This window comes from Lepisosteus oculatus, chromosome 10, assembly GCF_040954835.1.
Source record: "Lepisosteus oculatus isolate fLepOcu1 chromosome 10, fLepOcu1.hap2, whole genome shotgun sequence".
Taxonomy (NCBI): Eukaryota; Metazoa; Chordata; class Actinopteri; order Semionotiformes; family Lepisosteidae; genus Lepisosteus; species Lepisosteus oculatus.
Genome location: NC_090705.1, coordinates 35,959,292 through 35,974,704, shown reverse-complemented (window position 1 = coordinate 35,974,704; position 15,413 = coordinate 35,959,292). Strand labels below are relative to the sequence as shown.

Below are 15,413 nucleotides of genomic sequence, written 5' to 3'. Positions count from 1 at the left end.
TGTTCTCTCATCTGTAGCCTGATGATGTTTCTACCTTGCCAGGCAGTCCCTCATCTAGGTACAGGCCTGTCTGTCCCTGTCCCAGCAACCCACAGCTGGTCAAAGACAGAACATCTCTTCACCATTGGGCCTATCAGATAAACTATCCCCCTATACTATAAACTGTAGAGCTGCAATGAATTACTGTACAGCATACTTTGCTAGATCTTCTCAGGCTGCTACATAGCTCACCGAGTCCCAGTCAAGCTTGAGGAGAAACTCGTTCCTATCTAAGGAGACCCAACCCTTTCTCCTGACTGATCACATTTGTCCAGAGACACCTTCTCCATACCAAACAGTAGCACCACCAAGTTTGATCTCTTATTCTTTCTCTGTTGTGATACAAGCACTTTTCCTACACTACTGAACTCTTCCTCAGGCAACACTCTTATAGGTCTCTCGATTACTTAGGGGCAAGGCTAATTCCATTAGAGCCTATCCTATCAGCCCCTTTCCTTCCTGTGGAATTCCAGTCACTCTTCCGATTGCCCCACCATCAAAGCTCAGGTGTGTCTAATTTAGCATCTGCTTCTTGTTACTTTCAGCAGCCATTTTGGCTGAAGGCCACAGCATTGGGCCTAATTTGAGCCAAGACAGTGGCTCCCCACAGAAGCCCATTCTCACTCGATCACATCTACTTAACTTAACTTACAGATTGGGGTATATCTGCAGCAGTGACCTTCTTAAATGTAAATCTCATAAATGCACCTACTGTATGTTTTTCATCCATATTACTCTTTTAAGATATGTTAGCACTTAGGAAAAGCAACCAAAATGCAAATAAGTATTGTGTTCTTCAAAATGCAGAGGAAACATCTTCTCATCTAGTTGTACTCATTTATTTTCATATTGAAATGACTTTCTAAATATGCAATGAAAATCAACTGTTTTCATTTTTCTATCAGGTGAACAAAAAAAGCAGTGTAGCACTGCAACCACATTCTTATGCAGGAATCTGTAGCTGTGGGTGGTATTAAATCCCTACCTAAATCCAAGTCTTATAATTGAATAATTGTTTTCAGGTTAAAATGTATCACATCAATGTTTGTTCCTCACTGGAAAATGTTTCATTCCCATCTTTTTGTCTCAGATTAAAAGGATGCTGCATTTTAAACAATTCTTGATATATTGCTTAGTCGAACACTCACTGTGCCTGGAAATATTTGTAGAGCATTTTTCGATGAACTGTATCAAGAGAAAAAAGAATCAATTATAGTGTTTTTAACACAAACAGAAAATGCCATTTTGATTATTCCATACTCTCTTTGATTCTGAATTGACTACTGTGGTAGATTTGGCATTCTCTGTGCATTAAATGTTAAATAACAATGAATAATTACATAAGATAAATCAATATAAATAATTCAATTAAATATAATTTGATATAAACCATGTGCACATTCCATTATTTGTGTTGTAGCTATATTGTTATATTGTGCTAAAACAATAGATTATAACCTAAAAATTGGGACAGTGCAAGAGGATTCCTGACATCAGTGACCTTCCGGTTTCCTGAGTTTAATGAATCACATCACTTAAAACAGCAGAAAATGTTTGAAGTGTTTACAAACATTGACATTGCAGCTTTGTAATCCCAGCCAATTTCATTGACCATTTAGAAAAAGGTCTTTCAAGTCACTGATTTAATCCATTTAAGAGGAAAAAATCTTTTCCTTCTGTTTCACATCAAGGTAAAAAATCAATGGAAAGAAAGTTTTGCAAATACAGTACATTATACTCATTAAAAAAACAAGCATGTCATATGTAGACAGGTCTCATGGATTTACATTTGCCCTGTTGTCCTGAAACACAGAAAAGCTCAGTAAAATTCTGATAGTTCAGTGAAAAATAAGTTGGTGCCTGCTGGTCTAATTAAATTATTTAAACCAGACAGAATTTCTCCACTCCCAGGTAAAGTATTCTGTTTGCCCCTAAAGAACACAGTGACTTTGAATTTGTTTGTATTGTTAGCCACAAACATTTGGAAGGAGACTATGCCTTAACAAAATCAGTTTATACAAACCAATGCTTCACTAAATTAACATAACAGACCAATTCATTTTTGTTGGGCTTTTGTACTTTACATGCAATATTAAGGCACACCAGTTTCTTCTTCTGCTGCACTACTTATGGTGGTATCCTTCTCTAAATAAGCTTAAAGTCCATTTGCTCAAAATTAGTTGGCATGATATAAAATAATCTATAAGAATTCCTGCAGAAGCCATGCTGGCATCATGTGTTATGTTACTCTGCAGAGTGGAAAAAATGCTTATAAACAAATGTACTTATATTAATCACCCACTGTTGTGTTTAATGACACAAAAATGGTATTTGGTAGGTTCCAACAGCCAGCACATTGAGAATTGAATTTAGATATAGCTTGTAATTCATGAAGAATACTTTCCCATGACTTAAATGCATTGTGGTTGTACTTACTGCAACCACTTAACTATACCAGAATAGAAGGCAGATGTACTCCCCACCGGGACTATGAGATATACAGTGCAGAGTAAAATATAGGTGTCATGGCCTAAGTATTACCACCATACATTAAGACATTTAAGGAGAACAGGACAAGGTGTGTAATTTTCATTGGATAAGGATAAGAATGATCCCAGCCCTGTAAGTGATATATGCTTGGATTCCCATGTAGCCCAGTAGCTACAGTATATGTACATTGATGATTTTCCTGGAAAAGAATAACGTGCTTCCCTTCAAGACTTTGACACTGAAAGGATTACTTTAAAGAAGTACGAGTTTGATTTGGTTACTGTTTTCATAATAATCAAGGGATAAAATAAGATATGTGTTCTAAAAAAGGAAAGCATCTGGAAAAAGTTCACATTTCAAGTTATTTTAGGTTTAATCTGTGAAGTACAAATCCAGAGAATGTGATTGGTAGCAGCTCTTAATAAACAGTTAAGGAGCTCTGTCCCTCCAAATGCAAAACAGATGTATCTTTGTTCTTCTAAACAGACTTTGATGAATAAACTATACGTGACGTAAAAGCTACACGACTGGGTATCAGAATGCTTCAAGAGGAAGGGAGTTTTTTTTCAAGAATGTTAATAAAAAATAAACCTGAATAGAGAGAATGAGAGAGTACTGTTCCCCTCGTGTGCTGCACAAATCTGGTCAGACAGAAAAGCCGGCATGAATCTCAGGATTTGGAGCAGAGACATTTAAAGTTTTAACCTTAGAGTTTGCAAAATGATTTTCTTCTATAGATAAAAGAGCAGAGAGTTACTGCATAGTAGTAAAGCAAATACACATATATTATTTCGAGGACAACTTAAAAAAAAAAAAATTGAATGAATGCCGGTTACCGCAGAAACCCTTGTGAGAACAGGAGATTTATGTAGTGGACGGCACATCTTGAAAAGGTTTAGGATGATTTACCTCTGAAGTTCAGCCTTCCTACTGGAAAGTAAAAGCAGAGGTTTCTGTTGAATATTTTGACTGGTGATAACTTACCCACTGAAGGGGAACAGGCAGTCGATTTGTGAAAAGGAATGCAGCCGATGGTAGTGGAAGTCTTTACTAAGGTGTGAAATGTCATTGTAACCGGTAAAAAAAAAAAAGAGGAAAAAACTGAATTCCAAAGGGATTTGACTTAGCTTTCTCGGGAAGAAACAACTTAATGCACTGACTAGCACCGGAGTGGAGTCTTTCCTTGCAGCGCACAGTGTCGTGTCCCATCTGGGCTGAGGGAATAATCTCGCCTTTTCAGGTACAAGCACGTGGAGAGGCTCGCAGCAGAGGAGTACGAGAAGGAGCGAAACCGAGTGGCTCCAAGGGGCAGAAGTGAGCTCACTCTCAGCCTGAGTCCACCCTCGGCAGCTGGCTCCCCTGTTCCCAGGTGTGCCACCCCATCCTCTGCAGATTCCCAGGAGGAGCCAGAGACACCGTCCACACCAGGCCAGCCATGCCCATCTACACAAGGTAACCAAAGCCATTCTAGGGGATTATTAATTTAATGGAGGTTAAAGGCAAAAATTGGTTTATGTAATTTTAGTCAAACTGAGTTATTGATAATGTATTTGGCAGCTTTTTTTTTCTTTTTTTGGATTTAGTCCCAATTCTTTAAATAACTATAATGAACAGGGAAATTATATTAAGAATTTTGTTTTCACTTCACAAATAACAGTGGTGTAAAGTGGAGTGCTTTTGAAACCAGTTCCTCAGGGTAAAGTCTAGGATGGATTCCATGCAGTGGTCTCCTGTTTCTTGCAGCTTGAAGAATAATGTATAGCTAAGATGTAGACAGGGGATGTTAATATGATTAGTAATATATTGATAATCACGTTCAAGAAATAAGAAGTATTTTTGAACAGATGTTTCCCCCATTTTAAAAGTGTTTGTTTAGGAGCTCCCCTGTTAGCATAAACAATTTGCAATGTTATAGTTTTCCTTTAATACTATTACTATTAGGTTCTTGACATTTTTTGTAGATTAAGATGTTTCTGACTGTAATGGTTTCCATTAAGTATTTCTCTTGCTGTATTTTGAGGAGGCTTGTTTCAGGGTTTCTATTAGGATTTATGACTTATATATACTTTCCAAATTTACTGGTAGAAAAATCCGTAGCCCATAGGCATGTTACCTGTGAAGAAGGCCTTGTATATAAAAGTTTAATTTTTTCCTGTCTACTAAATAAGGACCTACTGTACTGTACTGTACTGTATATGCACTGTCTTCTTTTTGCTTCACAGGACTTTGCTAACAAATTTCTGACTGATTTATGTGTAAATGAAAACAAACTACAACTTCCTGTCCTTATGAATCGGAGTTAACACAATATTTCCTGTCCCTGTAGCTCGTAGATCTCCTGTTATTGCATTTAAATGAATATTATCCTTCTTTCTGTAGAAGCTTTTGCCAAACTCCTGCATTAGTGCCTATACAGACTTCTCTGTAAGGTGAGCTTATACCTAAAGTGCCTTAGAGTCTCACAAGATGAAAGAAACTTTAATTTCCTTGAAGAGGAGGATATTAAATATCCTGTCTCTGTTAATAAATCTACATTCACACTTGAGATAATATCTAGTTATTATGGTGAAAACCCCTATTTGAAATGTGTATACATTATTAGTGGCCGGAGGATGGCAAAAAAATATACTAGAGCAGTGTTAATAATTGAGTTTACTTGAAAAATGGATGGTTGGTGGTTGTAAGTATGATAAATGGATATGCAAGCACTCAGCTATTCAGATAATTTATGACAGCTAGTTTCTCAAGCATTTTAGATATTTACATTACTGATTTACTGGTGCAAATGTATTTTTGATTGCGCGAAGAAAGAAGAATGTCAAATGTGTTAGACTGCAATTCTTTTTGGCATCTCTTTTGAAGAGCAATCTTGACATAAACAATAGGAGGCCAAGTTTATTATAGTGTTTTTGTGTTATAATGCTTCTTGCCAGCTAGTTTACTCCTTGTACTAAAACAGTAGGATTCAAGGGGAGCAGGCGTCTGCAGTCTTGGAAATCCAGTCTAAAAACCATCATTGAATTATTAACTTAAAATGGAGGCTTTCAACAGGGTATTTAGTTTTAGAATCTTATTTAGAATGTTTACATGCCAGACATATGATGCTAAACCCATAGATTGTCTCAAAGGTCTGTGCAGTTTCACCATTTATCCTTTATTTTCATTAAGATTATTTTGCACTTTACTGGGTTAAACCACACACTAGATGGAGCAAAAAAGGGATTTTGAATCCTAGTGCACTGTGAGCAGAAGGAAAAATCAATTAAACTAACTCATCTTACGATGCCTGTAGCAAAGCAAAACCACTTTTTATTAGGGTAATTACTCAGGGCTACTGTCGTTTTTTCTCCAGTAGAAGGAAAAGCAGATTGAACAAGGAGTTCTGCCACTTGTTTTCAGTTCAGCACTTGCATGATGTCCCAATCTCCAGCTTTACTTCCAGTCCTCGTGGGCACTTTTTCGTGAAAGACACAGCTGCTACTCTTGACAAAATGCACTGAAAAGCCACAGTCCCACATATGGAAGCACCATTATCTCAGACACGTATTTAACATAAACAGGAATATCCTTAAATAAAGGCAAGGGTTCATAAATGACCTATAAAGATTACTTTCTCCTCTGGGTCTCCATGTTAAACCACAGGACTGCACATTTTCAGGTGTTCACTCAAGTGAGCTCCTTAGACCTAAATAAAATTTATTACTGTAATCCAATCCTTTTTGTGTTGCATCCTTTGCTCCCCTTAAATGTCTGCCTTAGGTAAGTTAATGGATGTCATATGGGAATTGGATTCTTATCCTTATCCATATGTGTAGATAACATGTGCCAGGTAAAAGCTGGAGTGATAATAAGGTCATTCTCATTAATGCTTGTAATGACCATATGTTATTTATGACCATAACTAACACATGGCAGGGTCAAGCCCTAGTGATTTCTAGAGGTACAACAAGTAGGCACCCACGGGTCAGAAATAAGGATTTTATTTAGGCCTGTAAACTTAAAACACACAAGAAATGCACCAATTCCACATTTTCCAATATTAAGCCACATACTTGTTTTATTCTCTAGTCCAAAGCACCCTGGTATTTGGTTATATGGCTGGAAGTGAGGCCCAGGATTGGCTAACTCACTGATTGACTGTGCATTGAGAGCAGAATAATGCATACACATTCACATGCAGATAATCAGGGTCCCCAGGAGTTCCACACTCTAGCCCAGCTGCACTTAATTTAGGGCAGGGCAGAAGTTAGGGCTTACTACACTAACAGGAGGAGTTCTGTAGCATGTTACATGCAAATTGTCTCTAAGTATTATCCCATATACTTTTGCTTCATATACATTTTGGAGGAGCTGCTAAAATTAAAGCAGAGTAACATATGTACAAAAATTCACAATTAGGAGTTACCAAATATATGAGCATCAACGGTTTACTCAGTGCCTTCACTCTTGGGTAAAATATGGCTAATATTTTTGTAAAAGAGTGATGTAGAATTGTTTCCATAAAGAATAAAAGATATTGCCTGGAAAGAGTACATAATGCAAAATGTCGTCCACACAACAGTGCATATACTTATGTCGTTCAGGTGGGTAGCTGCGTCAGCATGCGTAGGCTGCAAACGAACAAGTAAAGGTTTATTCCATGCTGAAAAGAGAAGAAAGGAAACACAACATTTTGGCTGTGGAGCCTTCTTCAGGTGTAAAAAACTCAACAAATAATTTAGCTCTCAATTTTCACAAATATTAAAAAAAATGTTATTCCTGAAGTAAAATTTGGCTTGATGCTGAATAAGCAGCATAGAGCAACATGTTGAGCCAAAGACATTGCAACAGAAACTGTTGTTAAGCAATGAGTCATGTTTCAGCCTGTTCTGCAGTGACTATAGATAGACAGTGTACCACTGTTTTGGGAAGAAGTACAAGACCATCCGTGTTATGTACAGTAGCTGAAGTTGTAGACCAGTTCCAAGGTGCAGATGGGATGTTATGGGCTTTAGTATGGATGGAGATCACAGTGAGCAATTATGAATTGTTCTTTCTTTCTGTAATGCTATAGAAACAACATTCTTGCTCCACGTATTGCATCTTATGTTTTGCATCTTTATGCTCTCGTGTTTATGCTCGATAATGACCAGCCATACAGTATGTCATACATACAGTAACTGTCATACATCACAACATGTGTGATCCACTGGCCATTCTATTCTCCCAGCAGCCCAATAGAGCACATCTGGAACATGCTATATTGGTGAGATACAGCATTTATACTTGCTGACTTACGTTTTGCTAAGTGAAATATGATTTCCAAGATGAGGCATACTATAAACACACCAATAATCTCAAAACCATGTTATGTGCAAGCATTGCTAGCAGCAGAGGATACTTGAGATATTGAACTTGTTCATTGATAGAATGAATCAACAAGGTATTTAACCTCCTTTGATTTTATCATGGTTTTGAACTGCATCTTACTGTAGGTGTTCCAGCATATTTTCTTCAATAAACATAAATAAATATTGCCATATCTTAAAGCTGATTCTTTATCCCTCACTTTTAATATGTCAGGAATATAGATGCAGATGTAGGGAAGTGTGAAACTATTGAAAATTAAAATCAAATTAGAGCACTAAGGATAGTGCTACAATTTCCTTTAGTTTGACTCTACTTTTGAACTCATTGACTGAATATCCTGAGAGGCAGGAAAGAAGGAAAGAGTGTATAGGCTTTGTTTGCAGAAAGTGCTGAAATACCGCCCGAGTTCTGCTCTGATTGCCAACAGGCCTGCATATACTTTCGTTTACAAAAACCCTATACTACCCAGTGGACTATCTTCGATTCAGTTCTTTAAGACAGTATGAGGTTATGGTATATTAAATCAAAATCAAGGCATTGACAAATGACCTTCTTAAGGTACCATCATAAGCTTTAAACAAACTCTTGACTCAGTGACCCATCTGGCTATATGACCCATCATGATTATTTGGCTCGTAGTAGCTAAGAAAAGATCTCTATCTACAGTACCAGCTGCCACATTCAGGCTAGATTGTTTATTTCAGACTATAACAAAGTAAAGAAGTGCTTCCTGCGTTCTGTCCTAAAAACACTGGCACTTAACTATCATCACTTATGTAGCTGTTTGGTGTTGTTCTGTGATTGCCCTTTTGTACTGTTTCTGCATGTTGTAATGTGACTATACAGTATATAAATGATGTCTGTATGAACACAGCAACCGAAATATGGCCAAACAAAGACACTGCAATGCTTTCAGTCTAACTTACCTTGAATTTAGCTCGTTTACAATTTACACTTTAACAGCATATGTAACTGTATAAGAGATGTGTCATAAACAAAATTAATTCCTGTTTACTAAAGTAAAATATCTTTATGTTTCAAAAGTTCTCATAGAAATGTTACATTCAGTGATTAAGACTAGGAAAGTGCCTATGAATAACTGGTAGATAGACATCAGTATTTGCTTTGGCGATGTCACTGAGAAAAGTCTCAGGAGTTTGCTGCCAATTTGATGATAAAGTGGAAAATTCCAAACTTTCGATTCAAGACAGATAAAGCCACAAGCCAGTGATTTGTTCGTGATTGCAGTGGACTCATGTTGTGGTTAAAGAGGCTTTTTTTTGCAGTTTCTTCAGCTTTTAGCAAAATAAGGGACAGGGTGTAACTTAAATCTTCCTCTCTCGCTTTAGCACCTATGGGTTGTGAATTTTGGAACAAATTATTTGGAATATGTTTTCTCTTTCTTATGTAATAGTTTAGATTCCAGATAATGCATCAAAGGTTTTCACACCGTGTATGAGACTTGAGTAGTGATTGTCTAACTAAAAAGTAATGACTAAAATAAGCTCAGGTAATGGTTCCAAGTAAAGTAATGGGATAATTTACAGTTAAGCTCTTTCTGATGCTTTTGGAGCACTTCTGAAACTTTCACATGAAGGATTTTGATGTGGATACAAGCTGGGCTGTGGCGAGAACACAATCCTAAACAGAGGTTAACACTAATCCTCAGCCTTCCAGAGCACCTACTGATGTGGTTATCACACCATGCGGAAGAAAAAGCAATTCTGGCAAATTTTATTCAAACAATATACTGGAACAATTTCAAATCCACAGTATGCTCCATGTCTTTTTTTTCCTTCCCACACCTATTGTGTCTCTGGCGTGATTGTCATCATTGAATGTTTACAAAGCCTTTCAGCCAATTAAAATTCAAACTAAATCAAAACATTTGGAAAACTCCATCGACAATGGTTAGATTTTTTGTCTCCTCCTGAAGGTGGCCTAACTTATATTTTTTTTTGCTAAATCAACCTCTTACGTGTTGACTTCGCATTTCCATTCAAATTTCGATTTTGAGATTGTATTTTTATATTTCCATTAAGGGGTGCGTGCAAAAATTGAAAAGCATACTGAGACGGAGAATAATATAACTAGATTGTTTTTTTTTAAGGTGGTCTTATCATTTGTAACACAGAAGCCAAAGGGAATATCATTGTCGTGTGCAAGAACATCATTGTATTTTTGTTTTCTAAAAAAAAAAACACTATGTGTGACATACACAGACCAATAACAAAGATGAAGAATGTAAAAATATGTAAAAATGGTGACAGAATTTAAGTCAGTTTTTAATTGTATTTATGACGTGCGTTCCATCCCAGAGGATCCAAACGGATCTCACAGAGCTCCTACAATATAGCATGGAACTCAGTTCATCCAATTTTAGATAATACAGATCATGCAAGCCCAGATGCACACTCTTCTGAAAAGTGCCAATAGATCATTAATAACCTACTAGTCGGGACTCTTGTTTAACATCTCATCTGAAGATATGAAGCCAGTACAAAAAAGAAGCATTTATAAATTAAGATGATGTATGTTTTTTAATGTTGACTGGTATACAATTGTAGCTGCATGTATATTTTTCTATGAGTAGCTTGGATATTGGATCGCATTATATTTATAATGCATTAGTTGTATTTAAGATCTTCATTGTCTTTTTGACAAGTCTCAATACATAACGAATAGAATGATTTCCTACTGAATGTGTTCCAGGTTATGGGTAGGTTATCACTAACTGGACATCGTTTGTGGCAGAAGTGTGTAGTAATGGTTAGGGTGGTGGATTCATAAAAGTTTTGAAAGAAATGTTAGTTCAAATCCCCCAATCATGTATTTCTGTTGTACTCTTCAGTAAGGTATTTCACTACGTGCTTCACTACGTAAAATGCCTGGTTGTATTAATAATGGATACAACTATAAATCCATTTGGATGAAGCATATAAATTGTATAACTTTTTCTCACATTACAAAAGGACAGTACTGATCCTGCTTTGTTTTACAGATCAACTTCATATTTCAAGCAAATATATTATGGTACTAATTTAAGGAAATGTTACAACTAAACACTTCCTTTGCTGTTTGTCTTCCTGTTTGTAAATGGTGAGAATATCTTTGCTTCAGGGCTCAGAAAGGAAAGGGAACTCATAACGTCAAGCGACAGCGGTAATCCTTTAGATTTGGCTGCTAACCACATTAAACACATCTGCCTCTCCAACAACTTTCATGGATCCTTTTTGCATTAATTTAATTCATTTTTGGAGTCAGTCCCCTTTTTCTTTTAGCAGATGGGCCATATGCAGCTTGACATAATCTAAAGCCAGAGATTTCTGCAATTTACTATTTCTGTCCCCCAAGACAAAAGAATCCCAAGACAATAAGTAAAGTAAATAAAATTTATTATTCCTGGGCTCTGTTCTTTATGAGCTGAAAAATATCTAGAAATATTGATCCACAAATAGACTTTTAAAAGCTACACAGTGTGTAGATCTGAGTTTAATCTGGACTGATGTGAAAGCAGTCAATACAGTATGTGAAGATTGCCAACTTGTCTCATTAACTATGTTAGCCAGCAGGTGGCACTAACCTTTATTAAAACACAACTGCAAGTGGTTGTGTACAGTATATATCTAAAGGTGAAAAACAATGTGACAAAATATTAAGTGAAGTTTCTGGACTAAAGCAAAAGGGTCAAATTGCCCACGGACTTATTTGGACAATTCAGCACAATTCAGTTGTTTTTTTTTATAAGACAATCTTGTATATAATTTAGAAAATACTTCACAGCTTTGAGGGCAGCTTAATACATCACTGACTTTTTGGATGTGATTTACTCAAAAAAGGCTCTGCAGCCACATAATATTGTTTTTCTTGCTTGATACTTTTAAGTGTAGAATTCATTTCTATGTTAGCTTATTTTCTATTTAAAACAGATTTTTTTTATTTCAGCATTTGACACAGAACATTGTGATGGTTAAGGTTTAAATTTTCTTAACCCTTCATGTGGGTTTGAAATAACACAGTTGGCATCATTTACTGCTGACAGCACCAATATAACATGGTAATATTGCACTTTTAACAGTCTGAAACATTTGTATGGCCTTGCACATTCCAGATTGTCACTTTCTGTGCCATTTTTAACTTTTGGGGATTTTGACTTAGTAAGGATAGAATTAGTTTTGGTTTTTTATTTAAAAGTATATATTTTCTTACATTCTTTGGATACATTTTCTTGAACAATGATGCTGTCAACAGGATGAAGAAAAGTTTCAAGACATATAAAAATAGGTGACCTAGTCATCACAGTAATAAACTAAGCCTGCTTAAGAAAGTTAAGAATGAAATTGTGAGATTGAAATTATTACCTATTTAATAGAAATAGATTTAAGAAATAAAGGTTTGTTGATCCTGAAGTATTATTGATTTTCTTGCAACCAGACAGAATTGAATTAAGAATTCTATCCATTACTATGTTCTGTGTGAAATATTCTATATTGTGTTAATGAATGAAGAAGTGGAAATTGCGTCTTATAGACAGTATTCTTAATTACTCAGACATTTCTGAATTAGAACTTGTTCTTTCTTAAATAAAAAATTACAGAGTAGAAAAACTCTTTGGGTGGCCTCTAGATTAATCTTTTCCATGACTTAGCTAAATAGCTAAAGCTATTTTTCATGTCTAATGTTCCATGTTAAACCAAGAACAAACAGTAGAGATGCTCTACTGTATCTTATGCTAACACAGTCTGCAGTTCCATTAAAGGTAAATTTAACATTTTTAAATGTTGCAAAGGACAAGTAAATATTTATTCCATGCTGAGAAGAGAAGGAAAGAAACACAACATTTCAGCTGTGGAGCCTTCTTCGGGGATGCAGCTACCTACTTGAACATTTTTAAATATTGACCTTTGAGCGCCTGCTTTCAGCATGCATTTTTCACAAGAAAATGCAAAACCGAAAACATGTAAAACTTAATAGATTTCACAGTTAAGAACAGATTTCACTGTTAAGAACAGAATTAAATCTGTTTTCTCAAATATATCTAGCATCAGATAATGTAGATGTGGAAAAATGTGTTCACAACAGGCTTGATTTAAAAAATAAATCATTAGAACAGATTTTATAATCGGGCAACAGCAATTGGGGGTTGTACAGTAGCGCAGTAGTTAGTATTGCTGACTTGCAACGTTGGGGCCTTGGTTTCCATTAATGCATCAATCTGCATGGAGTTTGTATGTTCCCCATGTTTGAATGGGTTTCCCCTGGGTTATCTGGTTTCCTCCCACAGTACAAAGACATACTGGTAGGTTAATTGGCTTCTGGGAAAACTGGCCCTGGTGTGAGTGTAGGTGTTTTTGTGTCTGTGCCTTGCAATGAACTGGCATCCCATCCAGTGTGTATCCTGCCTTGAGCCCACTGCTTGCCAGGATAGGCCCCAGCTCCCCCATGACCCTGAATTGAATAAAGCAGTTAGAAAATGGATGGATAGATGGAAAAGCTATTGGATGACATTCTGTAGGTGCTGTTCCTACCCTGTACAAAAAGCAAATTATTGCTTTCGGTGGCTCTACTGAAGCATGTATGCATTATTTTATTTGGTGAATTGAACCCTTCCTTGGTTCACTTAGAGAACACTTTCTTTCCAGTGTAGTGAAATGTGGATTTATACACAGATGTGGAGGTAGATGAAACACATAACATGTTGGTAACACATGGGACCTTAATCCTGTGATGCCGCTTGGAGCTTTCTACATAGACATTATGAGCATCCCCCCCTTCTACTTTCAGCATCTGAACATTATCAACTTGTCATTTCTTCTTCCACAATTTGCAGGCTAGTTTGCTGTGGTTATTCCACACATTTTGCATTTGGAAACAGTTTGGTATAATTACTGTGGGGTATAACACATGGCATCAGGTAAACTACTGATAATAAAAAAGCTTTAATTGTTTCTTTATTAATGAGTTTGCTTACACTTTCACACTTTGTACTTGCCAATCCGCAGAAGGTTATTTTGACCCTGAACTGCAACGGAAATCCCCAGTGCAGTTATTAACATATGAAACTAATTAAGCTATTCTGTATAAATACAGTCAGATTACATCTTTTACTTGTTACATGCTGATTAAGCTATATGTGATTTGGACCTTAGAATCATTTTATCCATTACCAATACAGTAACGAATGTAACATCTATAGTTATTGAAAGTTTTTGATTTTGCATAAAGTGTAATATTCGCAATAACAGACATGCATGTAAAATGTAAAAAGGGAAGATCTAAAAATCTTGTTAAGCAAAAATTTTACATACAGAGCAAAGCAAATTGCTGCGTTTTTCTAAATCCATTTCAGGAATAGTTGGCGCAGAATGTAAAAAAAAAGATCCTTAAAGCTTCATCTTTAGAATGATGAAAAGCGAGGAAATTTGCTGAGCCCAGTGACCTCTCAAAAGAGTTCATTTGCTGAAACATGTTTTGGAAAAGGTCTAATGCTTCATGTTAAATGCTGCCATTTTTCTTTGCTTTTAATAACAGCTAGTGAGCCAGAGTCAGTACAAGATCTTGAACCCACAACAGAGCCGGCCATCATACCAGAGCCAGAAGCAGAAGGAGAATCCAATTCAGAGACGCAGGAAGTGGTCCTTGAGGCAGAACAGGAAGTGGAAGCCCAATCGGAGGAGGCGGAGTCACAGAGCGTGGCAGGACCAGAGGCGGAGGTCGAGCGGGTTCCAGAGCACGAGCCTGAGGAGAACACCCTCCTCAGTGAGAAGGAGAGACAGAATGAAGAGGTGAATGAGAAGGACAACTGCTCGGCTTCCAGCATCTCCTCAGCCAGCAGCACATTAGAGAGAGAGGAGAGAGAAGAAAAGCTGACCAGCGACAATGAGACTGGTAAGACGAAGGACTCTTGGGAGGGTCTCAGCAAGGGCCCCTGTGATGCATTCAATGGAAAGTTCTTCAGTCTGTATGCTTTCATATTTGTACTGACAAATCATCTTGTCAGCTGAAATCAAAGTACTGCAGTGGAGCATATTAAATGGAATTGGTACTGTATATAGCAATATTGAATTGCTCTAAAGTTTAGTAGGCCTGATTATAATGATCAATGACTACAAAGACAAAAAGTAGTTTTTGGTGTCATTAGAAAATTAATGCAGTATTCCATTCGTGCAGTCTTATCTCGCAGGAAAACATTGTCATTATTCGTAATTTCTCTGCTTTGTTATACAGTATATATTACACAAACATTTGATTATGACTATTGTGCTTTTGGTGTGTGATATGATTTCAACCTTTTGTGTGAAACTGGCTAAAGGTGAAAATGAAATAAAAGATAATTGCTGGACAATTTAGATTAGTGTAGCTAATTAAAATATCCTGAGAGAAACAGAAACACCAGTTCATTATGAAATGTCAGTCAGAGAAATAATAACAATAAGAAACATACTCTATTTACTGAGCATAGATCTGGTTTGCATTGTTCCACTTGACAAAAGCTTATTCATTTTAATAGGCTAATAAATTCTGTTTTAAAATCA

The 15,413-nt window shown here is 36.4% G+C and overlaps 1 protein-coding gene across 6 annotated transcripts in view; it reads left to right on the top strand.

Annotated features, from left to right (window-relative positions):
* Nucleotides 1–15,413, top strand: part of fhod3a (formin homology 2 domain containing 3a) — a 240,149-nt gene that overhangs the window by 194,503 nt on the left and 30,233 nt on the right. For all 6 annotated transcript variants that reach the window (XM_015356991.2, XM_015356990.2, XM_069195146.1 and 3 more), the window contains 2 exons: nt 3,770–3,981; nt 14,410–14,766. In XM_015356991.2, coding sequence (XP_015212477.1) covers nt 3,770–3,981; nt 14,410–14,766 — 569 coding nt within the window. The remainder of the gene's footprint in view (nt 1–3,769; nt 3,982–14,409; nt 14,767–15,413) is intronic.